This window comes from Plectropomus leopardus, chromosome 19 (genome assembly GCF_008729295.1).
Source record: "Plectropomus leopardus isolate mb chromosome 19, YSFRI_Pleo_2.0, whole genome shotgun sequence".
NCBI lineage: Eukaryota > Metazoa > Chordata > Actinopteri > Perciformes > Serranidae > Plectropomus > Plectropomus leopardus.
This window is the reverse complement of record NC_056481.1, coordinates 26,842,319-26,856,747: the sequence shown is the minus strand read 5'-3', so window position 1 is coordinate 26,856,747 and position 14,429 is coordinate 26,842,319. Positions and strand designations below refer to the sequence as shown.

Sequence of the window (14,429 nt, the reverse complement as noted above, 5' to 3'; positions counted from 1 at the left end):
GTCAGGGAATGTATGTGTGTGTGTGTGTGTGTGTGTGTGTGTGTGTGTGTGTGTGTGTGTGTGTGTGTGTGTGTGTGTGTGTGTGTGTGTGTGTGTGAGAGAGAGAGAGGGTGTGCTTGTCCTCCTCATATTTCAAGAACAAAATCACTTGACGACTGTGTATTGCTGAGGAACCGAGGATGTAATTTGTCAAATATGGTGTGTTGTGAACAGGCATTTTTAAACGTGCACTGCACTTGTATCAATAACTTTGTCACACTTAACAATATAGAATGCTGGTGAACATTCAAATGGCTCTTAACAAACAATGAATTTGAATTTGAGTCCAGCTTCTCACGCACAAGTGGGAAATGTCCAACTTTGTTCTTCAAACTCACCCTCTCTGCTTTCCCCTCTAGCAAAAGCAAGTCTTTCCACAGCAGCCACCTTTGTTTGTTTGTTTTTTGACAGTGGGGGACATTGTGTCCAGAGATGCATTCATTGCATAGTTTGTGTTTTGCATTTATACCTCAGAAATAAAAAGGGATTCTTTAATTAGAATAGAATTAGGAATAGAAAAGAAGAAAAAATGCAGTATTTTGTGTAATTTTTGTTTGAAATCATTAATAGAACACTTCTCAGTCATAATTTTTCTATAATCTCATTTGAATTTAAAAAAAAAAAATTGTGAGAAAATAATGTAGTGAACCCAGTATTGTGAATCATATTGTGAGTTTAGTGAAGCGTTGCATCTCTTTTCCAGACCAGAGCAGGCAAGGAAAAGTGATGAACTGCGCGCTTGTCACAGCCGCCCTGCTACTGTATGGAGCTTTCTTCCAGTTTTCCACAAAGGAGTGTCAAACTACTCTCAAGGACACCAACACATAAATAATTAAGTGTCCTGAAAGACAGTTTAAATGTTATACACAACTTTTTAATGTATACAAAAATGTATTTTACAGTTTCACATTTTTAATGTATACAAAAATGCTGACTGTTGTTTTTCCTCAGTCAGCTGAGCATGTTGTTGTGGTCCTGTATTGTCTTCCTGTAGTCTGTAGTGCATTACTGCAGTGTGTGTTTGTCTCTGTCCTCCAGCTGGTGTTAACAGTGGGCCTGTTGGCAGTGGTGGTGTACCTCTACACAGTCGTGGCCTTCAACTTCTTCAGGAAGTTCTACAACAAGAGTGAAGATGGAGAACTGCCAGACATGAAGTGTGACGACATGTTGACGGTGAGGATAACAAGTGTAGAGCTGTCTGTGCTGTAGTGCAGAAAGTAAACACGCTAAAATTACTATTTATGTAACCCTTAGGGACTGTTTTAATATTGCATGCTCTTATTACTCTGCGCACAATATGCACATTTCAAAATCAAGCTTTAAAAAATATTTTCAGTTGACAGTGCACCTAGTGGAAATAGCATGTATTTTCTCCCTATGCCAAATATGGTACAAGTGACATCATCAGGTACTAAAAATGACAAATTCCAAGTCAAAAGCCCAGAATGACACCCAGAAATAATACAATGCATGTTTTTATGCCTTGATGGCTGTGGGATCAAAAATGTCGGTGGAGAATTTTTTGCACTTAATAGTCAGAATGTAACAATTTTCTTTCCACAGTGTATTTTATACTTATTGTAGGAGCTGAACTGGAAATTCCAAGATTAAACAAAAGTACACAATCTTGCCAAAATGTATGCCATATGAATGAACACAGCCAAAATGATAAAAAAATGAAGAATGAAAAGCACATAAAATGTGTCAAAAAGTCCGTAAGGGTTAAATAGAGTATGGTGGGTTTGGCTATGGTGATATTGGGGCTGTTTCTGGTAAAACAAAAAGGATCTTACTCTTTAACAAAAGGGGGTTGTCTCTGGAAGATCCTTCCATAATATATTCAGACACTTGGAATAACAATGTGAGCCTGTCGGCAGCAAAAACAAACACTTTGATTAGACATAAATTGACAGTGTGAACATGCCCGAGTGTTGACATCACAGCCTGTTTGGTGGCTGCTGGTTGCAACGCTCTCACTCAATGCTGCACCAGTTTGAAAAATGGCTGATCCATTCATCACTTAGACTCAGAAACATGGGCAAATAGAGTCCAGGTTGAAAAATACTTGAGTTATCCTTTAAGACCATGCCTCCACTTGCTACCTCCTCACTACCGTTTAGTCTCTTTGCTTTGGGCAGTGGCTCGCTGCTGTTCTCACTGCTAATATCAGCAAAGTCTGAAGGCAGGAAGTCTCCTGAGGAGCTGTCTGTGAAGAGGGTCCAGGTCCATGTATGGATATAAAGTCATGGGTCAGAGCTCTTAGTCTGACAGTGTTCCCCCTCAGGCTCCATCTGTGCTTCAGCTCAGCTGCAGGAAGATTACATGCTCTCTTCAGCAGCTGTTGGCTTTTTAGGAATAGCAACAGTGCGTGTGGCATTAACAAAGATGAGTTTTAATCAGGGTACCAACCTGGGTTTGTTCATCATGATGTGAGCTCGATTCAGCCTCTGAGTTCTGTAAAAGTGATGGTCCAGGATCAGATCCAGGATAGAAGATGGAAACAGGAAACCAGTTTCATGATACTGGAGCAAGTTTGCCATCATAGCATTCTAAATAAACCAGTTGAAAGTGACTCAGCTGTGATGTACAGGGAGGCAGCAGCAGTGTTCACTTCACGCTAAAGGCTGTACACAAAGAGTAGGTTCATTATGCATTTTAAACTTTGGTAGCATAATGTTCCATTTATAAAATGCCTGTAACTAACCAGTTGAAACCTGAGCGAATTGGCTTGATTTCGTAAAAACAAAAACAACACAGAGCCCCAAAGAAAGCACTAGCATCACATGAAAGAAGTGACCAAAAAAATTAGCAGGAAATTTAAAGAAAGATTGAAAGAAAATTATTTCTTTTAAAGAAAAAAAAGGAAATGACCAGGGAAAAGTGCTTAAAAATGCATACTAATTCTGTAATATAATTCTGTGATATTAAATATGATCTATGATAATTAGAAATATGTTTTCTTCTAGATGTTTGCCTTTATATTCCCTGGACATTTGAGTTTTACTAATCTTTTTTTAAAAAAAAAGCTTCTTAATCTACTAATTTGTTACAGTTCCTGGAACATTTATTTATTTAATGTTTATTTAAAGGGATACGGCACTTTACTGAGCATCGGTATAAAAATACAACTGTAAATATGCCGGAGTTAGCAGGACTGCTATTTACGGTATTTCCTTGGCAGGTAACAATAATATATATAACAATAATATAACAATAGAAAATAAAGAAAGACAGAAAAAGGGAAAAAAACAAAGAAAATGAACAATTCATAGAACAAAAGTGCAGTAACAGTAATGTAAACTGAATGGTATAAAGTGCATGGTGCAGAGTGTACTCATGCATGTGTCATGGATCACTTAATAAAAGAACAAAGAGCTATATTTAATATGCAGTATACATTTCATACCAAGTTGCTTATAGCCTTTCCTCTCATATTTTGAAAGAAATTGCACCCATTTGTCCGGGGTTCAAAGTTTTAAACACTTGTGAAAGCAGCAAAAGAAAAGTGAGGTTGCTCCAGGTTTCAAAGGGTTAATGTATATAAGCTTAACAAGTGTAATCAGGTAGGAAACGTGAACATGTCAAGTCAAATATCCAGGCCCATGCTGTCAGTGATGGAGGGAGGAAACAGGTAAAGCCAGAGTGAATCCGAGCTGTGATGATGATGATGATGATGATGATGAGGAGGGATGAGGAGGAGGAGGAGGAGGAGAAGGAGGAGGAGGAGGAGGAGGAAGAGGCTGCTCTCTGCTACTCAGCCATCTGAAAGAAATACTATATAAGGGCTCCATGGTTTGTGTTTTCTGGGGGTGGGAGGGGGCCTTCTGTCACCCGGAAATTTCAGAACACACACACTTTAATCCCCTATAGTCAGTCACCCATAGCATTCCGTAGAGCTCTTGTGTTTCCTATTAAGGGCCCGTGGGTGGCAGCTCTAACTGCTCTACAGGATGGTGACAGGAGCTTAGAGGGATGGAGGGATGGACTGATGGAGGGCCACTGCCCAGGGCAGCTTTTTGCTCTTTCCTCTCTACCCTTTTTATGAATAAATCCCTTACAATAACACTGACAGCAGGATGAGAGGATCTGAGCTGATGGCTTCTTTTCTCTTCCACTTGTTCCTCTCTTAGCCTCCGTCTGTCTGTGCGAGGCTTTTCACATCGTCTTCCCTCTCTCTCTCCATTTGCTCTTTTCCTCTCTGCATCTTGTTCCCTATATATACACTGTATGGCTGACATACCTTTTAAGGTTTTCTTGCTCTCTGAACAGTTTCACAATTAAAACAAATTAATTCTCTTTAACATTATTTTACTGTAATTGTTTTTTATTGTGTTCAAATTATGATGTCCATACTACAAATGTTCATCGTGAATGCACACTCAGCAGAAGCATAATGTCCTGGACACAGACCATGTAACTGCCTCAGATCTCACACAATGAGGGAAAATCTTTTCTCTAAAAAGTTTGTATGTTGAACAAAACATTCATTCTGTTGCTTTACATCTTTTTGCTGTGCAGGAATGATTTTTGAACAACGCAGGTCAGCAAAGCTGTTGAAACAAAATTGGGTGCAGCATTTACGCACTTTTATTTTTAGGTTTCTTCAGCTTTTTACCCTGTTTAAAACATTACTTAGAAAAGGAATCAAAAAGTCATGAAATGCAAAAGCTTACATCGCTAAACATAGATGGGTAATTAAAATAGTTATGCAACTAATTCAATTTCTAAGAGGGTAACTAGTAATTTGTAAGCTATTAAATTTCATCAGGTAAGTCCCATTGAGATCGAGATCTCATTTTCAAGAGAGATCTGAGTACATAATAAAAACATAAAAGATAGATAGATAGATAGATAGCTATAGATAGATAGATAGATGCATGTGTATTATTGATCAGCTGTATAAGTATTTAAAATTTGTGTAGGGTAAATTAACAAACAATTAACAATATTAATACTCTCTCTTTTTCTCTCTCTTTCTTCCTGGGTCTCTCTCTCTCTCTCAGTGCTACATGTTCCACATGTATGTGGGCGTGAGAGCAGGTGGAGGGATCGGTGACCAGATTGAGGACCCAGCAGGAGACGAGTACGAGATCTACCGCATCATCTTTGACATCACCTTCTTCTTCTTTGTCATTGTTATCCTCCTGGCAATCATACAGGGTGAGAGATCCAACAAACACACGCACACACTGACTGAAAAGACGGGTGCTAACCCAATGGAGATGACCTTCCTTTTGTTCTGCTAGTTTTTTCAGCATCAAAGAATTATTAAAGGGGTCTGTGGGGCTAACACTAGTCTTGGGTCAGATCCAGATCACACAGCTGTGCCTCAGCAGTCATTATCATGGGCATTGGTAGGAAGAACCATTGGTTTGTGGACTCCTGTTTTGAAGCCTTGAGTTCACCAATCTGGCCATTGCCATCTTAGATTTTTGGAACAGAAAGTGACCGTATTTGGACGGGAGGGTGGAGCTACCCCTTAACACTAGCTGCTAGCTTGGTTACACATTGTATTTACAGTCTATGATTAACTGTTATGATGCTAATGGTAATTTTAGCTTGCAGAAAACCGGCTTAGACCCATTGAAACAAAATGTACGTAGAGGAAAAGCTGAACATCTGACTCCTAAGAGGGTCTTTTAGTACAACCAAACATTGGACAAGACCTTTTCAGGTGGCTGAAACGTTACTCTCATGTACTAAAAAAACAACTCTAAATTAGCATCCACTAGGCCTAAATTCTGTGAAGTTAGAGTTATGTCATGGTCATCTCGGTGGTGATAAGCCCAGGATGCAGCGATGATAACCTGGCAAAAAAGTGGCATGCAGATAGCAATTTGAGGGGTTCGGCAATGCTAGGCTATTTACTCAAAGTCTGTATCCAGTGAGTCAGACTACAGTCTTCATATTATTATCATAATATTGATCACAACTTTAATAATTAATAATTGATGGCTGCATTCCATTGACTTGTTTGATCAAGCAGCAACCTCTTGGGCTGAAAAAGAAATCAACACCTAAGTGCAAAAAACTGCAGTTGCTCTAAAAGCCACTGGAGGCTGGCACCAAAGCAGAGTCAATCGTTAAGGATGTTTATTTTAGGTGCTGCAAGAATAAGGTCAGGAGAATCATTAAAGATCTCAACCACTCAGATAATGGGCTCTTCTCGCTGCTAAGGCTGGGAATAAAATGCCAATTACAGCAGATGGCACTGAGAGGAGGACAAAGGGATCCTAAATGAAGACCCTGCCTATTACGTCTTTTTTCTAATGATTTTAAAGGAACTGAAGGAATGACGAGATTACATTTAACGGAATTATATCTTATGATTTCATTAAACAAACTGATTGACTGGTTGATAAAAAAAAATAGTTTTGCTCCATTGCTGGCTGTCCTGTCAATGACAACTGTACGGGGGTTAAATTTTAATATAACTCACAATGTAACATTTTATTTAGACTAAAAGTTCTGCATAATAGAGGGCATAGCCACTTTGAGTGAAGGTCGATGCCCTCTTTTGACAAGTCTCTAATTGTCCTTTAAAAAATATAAACATAATGTGTGTGAATCATAATGTGTATTTACAATATCTTCAGGGAAGTAAACCATATGCAAAATCAAATAGTATTGAGCCAACTCTGCCTTAATCAATTAGTTTCAAGCCACCTTAAATAAATATCATATTACATACATGCTATTTGGAATATTTTCACCACTTCACCTTGCTGTAAGACAGACCTTACTGACCGAGATTTGATGCCGTTATATTAAAAAACATCTGATTCCGCTGAGAAGTCATTTTACTTTACTGAACGGAGGAGCTGCTGCTCTATCGCTGCCTTCATCAGCTGTCGTGGAAGCTAAAGAGGAGACAATATTCAAATAAAGTGAACACTTACAGTGATATTGATTTTGTTTTGGTGGTTAAAATATGTTTTGCTGCAGCCTCGTCTACAGCAGGACATTGGTTAACTTCTCTGCTGGTGTTGTGTTGTAGACTGTTTCCCTGTTGATATGTTTTAGCACCACCTAAACATGATCCAGACCCTCTGAGGGTTTATTTGCTTGCTTTACTTGTCAAAGCAGAATGGCGGTTGGGGTGTGACTCTTTTTGCCAATCTTGACTGTACCAAAGCTCTAAACGCTTTTCCCAACCACTCAACCTTCCTCCTTCATAACTTTTTTTTGAGTTCCCAGAAAATGTAGGTGGTATTGCAGCCAATGCAACTAGCAAACAGCATGGGCATTACTTATCACCAAAACAAACATCTAATCATGCAAATCCTCCTCAAAATATGTTCTTGTTAGAGGACATTTTTACAATTCTGGCTATGATAAATGCTGTGATTTTGCTGATTTTTTAAAAAAAAATATGCCTTTCGCATCCGTTAGTGGAATGTGAGGTTTAGAGGTGATTTAAGAAAATACAAAATACTACCATTTAAAGTTGTCTGTCCCTCACCTAAGCCGACATGTCTGCCCCAGAGCTTTTTTTTAAAAAAAAATTATGCTCAATCCATTTTGCAGCACCCCTTCCCCCCTCATAAATAACAAACAGTCCCTAGCCCTAACCACAGAGGGAGGCGCAGGTGGGAAACACTATTCGTTGGAAAACACATGGCAGCAGAACACCTGTAGATTTGGTTTATTAAAGATGTTAGCAAAGCAACACAGGTCATAGAATAAGCACAACAGAAATGTTGGATGGCTCAGACTACCATGTTATCTTTATATTTTTATTTGTTACTGGTACAACTGACAACAGAAAGAAACAAGTTTGCAGAATTTACATATCCCCACAATTCAAAACAGTATCCAGTTTTCTACTTGGAAGTGACTTTTGGTGTTAAGTGTGACATCACTGTGATTCAGTCTGTAGCATGTGATATGTGTGCCTCCAGACCTTTCTGAGAGATAATTGTCACACATAGATCCACTACTATAAAGGGTCTTGTGGATAAAACAAAAGACTCAAGGTTTTCAGGTGGCTGTCGTCCAGTCAGTTTAATTGTTCTCCATCTGTGGTCTGATCATTTCAGGGTTGATCATCGATGCTTTTGGAGAGCTGAGGGACCAGCAGGAACAAGTGAAAGAAGACATGGAGGTGAGAGGAAACACACATACACTATACTACTTAAAACAATGCAGTACTATACATGTGACTGGCAGGTCCAATATAAAAATGTCTATCTCCACTCAGCCACATTTTCTTCCACTCATATGCAGGTTGCAATTTAACAGCCAGCAGATTTACAAGTAAAGCGTGGCAGGTGAATGTTTTATGTAATGACCTATCTTCCATGTTTCTCTTGCAGACCAAATGTTTTATCTGTGGAATAGGTAATGACTACTTTGACACAGTGCCACATGGCTTTGAAACGCACACGCTACAGGAGCACAACCTCGCCAACTACCTGTGAGTACACCTTGACCTTCTGAGTGTTTGTGTGTGAACTTGTATCTCTATCATAGTGTCACTCAGTACTTTATTCACGTTCGCCTCATGCAAGACCCCTGATTGGAAGACTCAAAGTGCTGCCTTTTGGTGTGCTGATATTATTGTTGCAGTTATGTCAGAACACTTTGTTATTAGAAACACAGTCTAAATGCAACAAGGTGGCAGACACATTTCACAGATGTATGATTCTGAATGTGTCTTAAACCTTCCTATGAGACAGACCATAGACTGTATATAAAGATGGATGACACGCCCCCTCTTACCCCCGTTATACTTAAGTTGTTTTTTTTGTCTAAGTGACGAATGGGAACAGTAATTTTTTAAATTAGTACAGTAACAAGCGAACCAGGCTGAAATGTAAGCACGTAGGGCATGTTCGCACCGTCAATTTATGTCCAGTGAAAGCATTTGTTTTTGCCATGGACAGGCTCAGATTGTTAATGTTAGTGTCTGACATTATGAGAAGAAATCCTACAGATATAGACCTTTTTGTTAAGGAGTCACATCCTTAGTGTTCAACCATAAAGGGCCCCGAAATTGCCATTACCAAAGTCACCAGACTCCATTTAAATAAACTGTAATTTTAGCATGTAAAGACACAGCGTGTTTTCACATCTGATTGGGTGAATTAAAGGTTTATGTCAGTCAAATCAGAGTTGGAAAGACAAACCAAGACAGCTTTTTTGTTGATTTTTAAACAAAATGTGTATTACAATGATGAAATTACAGGAGAGATTCCAAACATTGTTGTTCTCGTTGGTCACCTAGACAGAAAAAAAAAAATGAATAGGATCCAGGTAAAAACCTGTGAACATCAGGCTCTGTCAGTGTGTGTGATAATATTGTCAGTGGATATGTTTTTCTAAGTTGTGTGTGTGTGTTTGTGTGTGTTTCAGATTCTTTGTGATGTATCTCATCAACAAAGATGAAACAGAGCACACAGGCCAGGTAAACCTGCTCTTTTTCCTTTGCTCTCAGTAAATGTACATGACTTTTATGTTGTAATGGGGTTAGTACAGCTCAGCTTTAACCTATTTCCAGTGCTACTGATCCTTGCGCCTCACATTGTTCAATATGATTCAAACACACATACTATATCAATAGGCATAAAGCATAGATATAACTTAAAATGATTTATAAGTATCAAGTGTCTTATGGATGCTTATGACTCTTTATGCACTACAGGTTGAATGATGGGGCTTATAATGCATTATAAATACCAATACTCACCTATTCACACATCAAAAATCAACTGTAGTAAGGACTCATAGTGTGATATAACAGTCCATGAAATATCATTGTATGTGTTAAGTAAAGTGAGGTGCTCTAAGATAGATGCTGTAAGTTTGCCAGCTAACCAGTGTAGGGTCTACTTGCAAGCTATCATTAGCTGCTGGATTGTTTGCTAACTTCAGAATTCATATATCACATAATCATGTGCTTGATATGCTTGAATATGCTTGAACCAATGAATCTCGCAAATAGCCTGTTTTGGGTGGGGTTAGTGGTATACTCACTGCGGATTTTGATGACTGCAACAGTTACTGTCACTTAGGATGACATAGATTCATCCTAAGTCATAGATTCTTATAAATGCGTGAAAATTATTATTTAACACGAACAATGAAACATTATGATGGTGCATAAATTGTTATAAATGCACCTCACTTTACTAAAGATACATACAATGATAACTTATGATATTGTATGGACTGTTATATCACACTATGATTCCTTACTTCAGCTGATTGTTGATGTACGTATGTATAGGTGAGTACTGGTATTCATGATGCATTATAAGTCCCGTCATTCAACCTGTAATGCATAACTAGTCAAAAGCATCCATAAGACACTTGATAATTATAAACTATTTTAAGTCACATCTATAATGTTTTATGCCCTCTGAGGCAAACCGTGTTTTGTGATAATGGGCTTTACAAATAAAATTGACTTGACTTGACTTGGCCTATTGATATAGTGCATTATGTGTATTTATGAGTGTAGTCATAAAGCATTATGAATGCATTATAATTCACTATGAATGCCTTCATAGAAAGTGTTACCAAGTTGTGTAACTACTTTAATTAAAGTAATGTAACTGACCGTAAAACTTTAAATAAAAGCCCAGTCCCTTTAACTTGCCAGTGTGGCAACACATTTGAACAAATAAAGGTCTGTCTCAATTAGAGGCCCAGTTACCATGCACTTCATTTTTATATAAGTTCTTTGGATGTATAACACCAGGTTGTTGGCTACCTGTTGGAAATATTGTTAGTTAGCTGCTTAAATAACACCTAACTGTTTAAACTTTTATCAGTATGGACATGCTACACACATGGTTAGCTTGGTAAGATTCCCTACAATTAAATCATACTGTTCATTTTACTGAAACCATGAGCACCAAAGAAGTAATACATACATGATAAACGGGACACCAAAAAAATACGTTTAAATAAACAGTTTGATCGTATTTCTAACTTTGCTTATCAACAGTTTTATGTGAAAGGAATTAAAACCCGGTCCCATACAAATAACCAAAATATAAGCCTATCAAGTTCAGTGGTTTCAGCAAATTATAGCTGACTAATTTAAGTTTTACCCTAATTCATTTTCTTACTTTTTGATAACTTCTCTAACAAATGTTTTAAATAGCTGTTCTTCTCAAGTTTGTCTCAATGGCTTTGCTTACCTGCGTTGTCCAAAAATCTTCCAAAAGCAGGATTCCTGCTCTGCAAAAAAGATGGAAAGCAACAGAATTAAAGTTTTGTTTAACATATAAACTTTGTACTGAATATTTTTTTAATCTGTAACCTCTTTGTAATCACCAACATTTTGATAAGTAACTGTAATTTAATTATATGTTTTCTCAGTAACTGTAAGTAACTATAATTAAATTCATTTTGTAATTACTGTAACTCGTTACTCCCCAACACTGATGATCTTCACTAATGCAAAATGTGTGTTCTCTATATAGGAGGACAAATGTGGGAAGATGGCAATAGGTCACTCAACTATCTTTGTGATTTCCTCGCTGGTACGACCTTGAGCACACAGTTGATTGTTAGAGATGTAACGATAAATCGCAAGGGAATTAAAAATCAACAGGTGATCTGCTACAGGCAATATTGAAATAGAAGATGCACCCTTCAGTTTTAAATCGAAGTGTGGCAGCATTTGAGCTTCCTTAAGTCTGAAAATAATAAATGTGAGAAGATAATTGTTACATCCCTATTGAAGGGTACGTGTTTTTGTTCACAGTGTAACAGAAGCACATATTTAATGGAATCAGTACAGACAGAGAGCTGCGATGTTATGCGACGCGCGATTGTCGAAAGCTTGCTCACTGTTAGGACACAGTGTCAGATGTAAATATTTTTTCCCGCAGAGATTCAATACGTCGGACCTCAATGGATTTTACCAATCAAAACCCAACAAACAGATAATGGAAACTCTGGCCCTCCGTACGATGACACATAGCCGTAGAGTTTTGCCATTGGGAGCAGGTGGAAACGCTTTGACCCGGTCCTCTGACAGTTTGTTTAAATATATTCTGAAGCCTTTGCTAGCTTGGTGTTTGAAGCTCACAGTGCTGTTACTAACCTCACTGGCTGACTCATAATATGTTGAACAAAATGTAATCTCCTCTTTCTTCTCCTGTCTGTCTTAAAGGAGTCTTACGTATGGAAGATGTACCAGGAGCGTTGCTGGGAGTTTTTCCCTGCTGGTGACTGTTTCCGGAAACAGTACGAGGATCAGCTCAACTGATCTGTTTCTGGGTCAACAAACTCCTCCCTTTCATACTGTAACCTGTTCAAGGCCCTCTACAGACATCTGCCCTTTGCTTAGCCCTCAAACCTTTCTTACTGCTCTCTAAGGAGTCCCTGTTCCAGCCAACAACGGGTTCTATACTCAGCTCCCAGTCTAGGAGGAGCTACATCTCCATCATCCTCTACAGGCCCCATCCTAAGCCTTTTTCCCAGCTCTTCCTCATCCAGACACTCGCCAGCTCTGCCCCAACCTCCAGCACACTTTGTTTGGAATGCTTCTAACTCTGACTTTGTACATAGGAAATATCAGAGTATATGCTGTACAATACGTGACTGGTGGCACGTCAAGGTTTTTGGCCCAGATGATGACTTCTCTGCTTCATCTTATTCTACATTCACAGTAACAAGCAAAAAATACAAAGGAATAATGGAGCGAGGGAAACAGGGAGGACCCAAAGATGAAGAGAGGAGGAGAGTGGAGGGAAAATGAAGGGAGAATTCTTCCTGAACGACTTTAGGTACAGTAAACGATAGACAAAGAGCAAACATTAGTACGATGATGTTTACAACTTTTCATGTGTACAATGCACGTTGCATGTAGGTACAGGGGGTGGACACAAAGATGGAACACCTCTACAACACTGCTATAGTTCAACACAACAGCTCTGCAATAAATCAGACCTTTGACAAGCTTTATATGTCAGCTTTCGTTAAGATTGTATCCTTTTTTTAGTTTGTGATACATGTCACATGGGAAGATAAAAGGTGCCTATACGTTATAATTTAATCCAGCACATCACAAAATTACACAGTAAGCAGTCAAATCAACACCTCTGTGACACTGTCACAAACACTCAACATCCTGATCTTAACACATTGGAATGCTGTAGTGGACTGAATTAAAGTATAGTTTGCAGATGTTAAAATTGTGTCCACACCCTGTACATGCCAACACTGTGTGTGAAGGGCTCCTTAACTAAGTGTTCACATTGCTCGCAACATGATCAATAGTCCATTTTTTTTCCTATGGAGCTGAAAACTCCATAGAAAAATATGGACGTCAACTAGTCATAATCCTCCATCAGCCTGCAAGTTATCAGCATCTTTTTTTTCCCTCAAGACTATATAAATAATAAATAAATGTCCCCAAAAGAATGCTTGCAAAATGGTTCAATCCATCATTGATATGTTGGTAACATTTCTTTAGTTTAATCTTTTGCCCCAGAAGTGGCATGGTTTAGGATGGAGATGACTCTTTGGGAAACTACTGGTCAGATTGCCATGGAATTTACTGAGCACATGTTTTAATGCCACCATTCAGACAATCCTTCAGCCCCGCTACTGGTCAAGGCTCTAACAATAGCTAAATAGTCTGCATGATTGTTCTGTCTAATAATATTTTGGTGTGTAAGAAACATCACAGCCTCGAGGTGTCCCTTTAGTGGACCTTTAGATTGTCTTTTTTCAATTAACGCTACTTAATTAGGGCTTGCTCTATACATTTGTTCATCAACTGATGTAGTTTTATGAAAAGCAATACCAAAGCAGCAGAAAAGGGATTTGTCTGTTTCAGACTTAATAGCTGCCAACTAAGTAAATGTGCACTTGTTAGCTAAGATAAATAATCAGCCAGGCTGGAGCAACCCATGAGTCAGAGCTGGAGGACAGACTGGAGACAGACAATGATCAATGTATGGATGAAAGCAGAGAGAGGGGAGACGAGGGGAAACAGTGCCTTACTAAGCCAGGGGTGAGTTATGCAAGCTGGAGAAGGAGTCATGTCAGAGTGCTTTACATAAACACAATGTAGAGACTGAGGAAAACACCAAGAGCACTATAGGAAAGTAAATATTGAGATGGGACGGAGATGGAGGGAGAAATGCCCTGAGGATGTTGTTATTGCAAATATTAAATTACTAGATGTCTTACTGGTTTATATTCTTTTTTTGGTACAGACCTTGGTATAAAGATCCACATTTAAATTAACTTCGAATTTCAGTTAAGCTTGCATTATAGCTGCATGCAGTGCAAAAGGGGGTGTTACATTTTATTTTAAAGTATGATTTTATCAATTCTGTTTAATAATACAGTAATGTTGGATGATGACGTCTTGTAAAGTTCTGGGGAGTCAATTTCAGTTTGAAAGGATAAACCCAATCTTCAAA

At 38.4% G+C, this 14,429-nt stretch overlaps 1 protein-coding gene across 1 annotated transcript in view; it reads left to right on the top strand.

Moving 5' to 3' along the window:
- ryr2a (ryanodine receptor 2a (cardiac)) overlaps window positions 1-14,067 on the top strand; it is a 237,273-nt gene extending 223,206 nt beyond the window's left edge. Inside the window, exons 110-115 of the mRNA XM_042507822.1 lie at window positions 1,078-1,212; window positions 5,043-5,199; window positions 8,079-8,143; window positions 8,355-8,455; window positions 9,394-9,445; window positions 12,167-14,067. Of these exons, the coding sequence (XP_042363756.1) occupies window positions 1,078-1,212; window positions 5,043-5,199; window positions 8,079-8,143; window positions 8,355-8,455; window positions 9,394-9,445; window positions 12,167-12,262 (606 nt within the window). The 3' untranslated portion in view covers window positions 12,263-14,067. The remainder of the gene's footprint in view (window positions 1-1,077; window positions 1,213-5,042; window positions 5,200-8,078; window positions 8,144-8,354; window positions 8,456-9,393; window positions 9,446-12,166) is intronic.
- The last annotated feature ends 362 nt before the right edge of the window (window positions 14,068-14,429 follow it).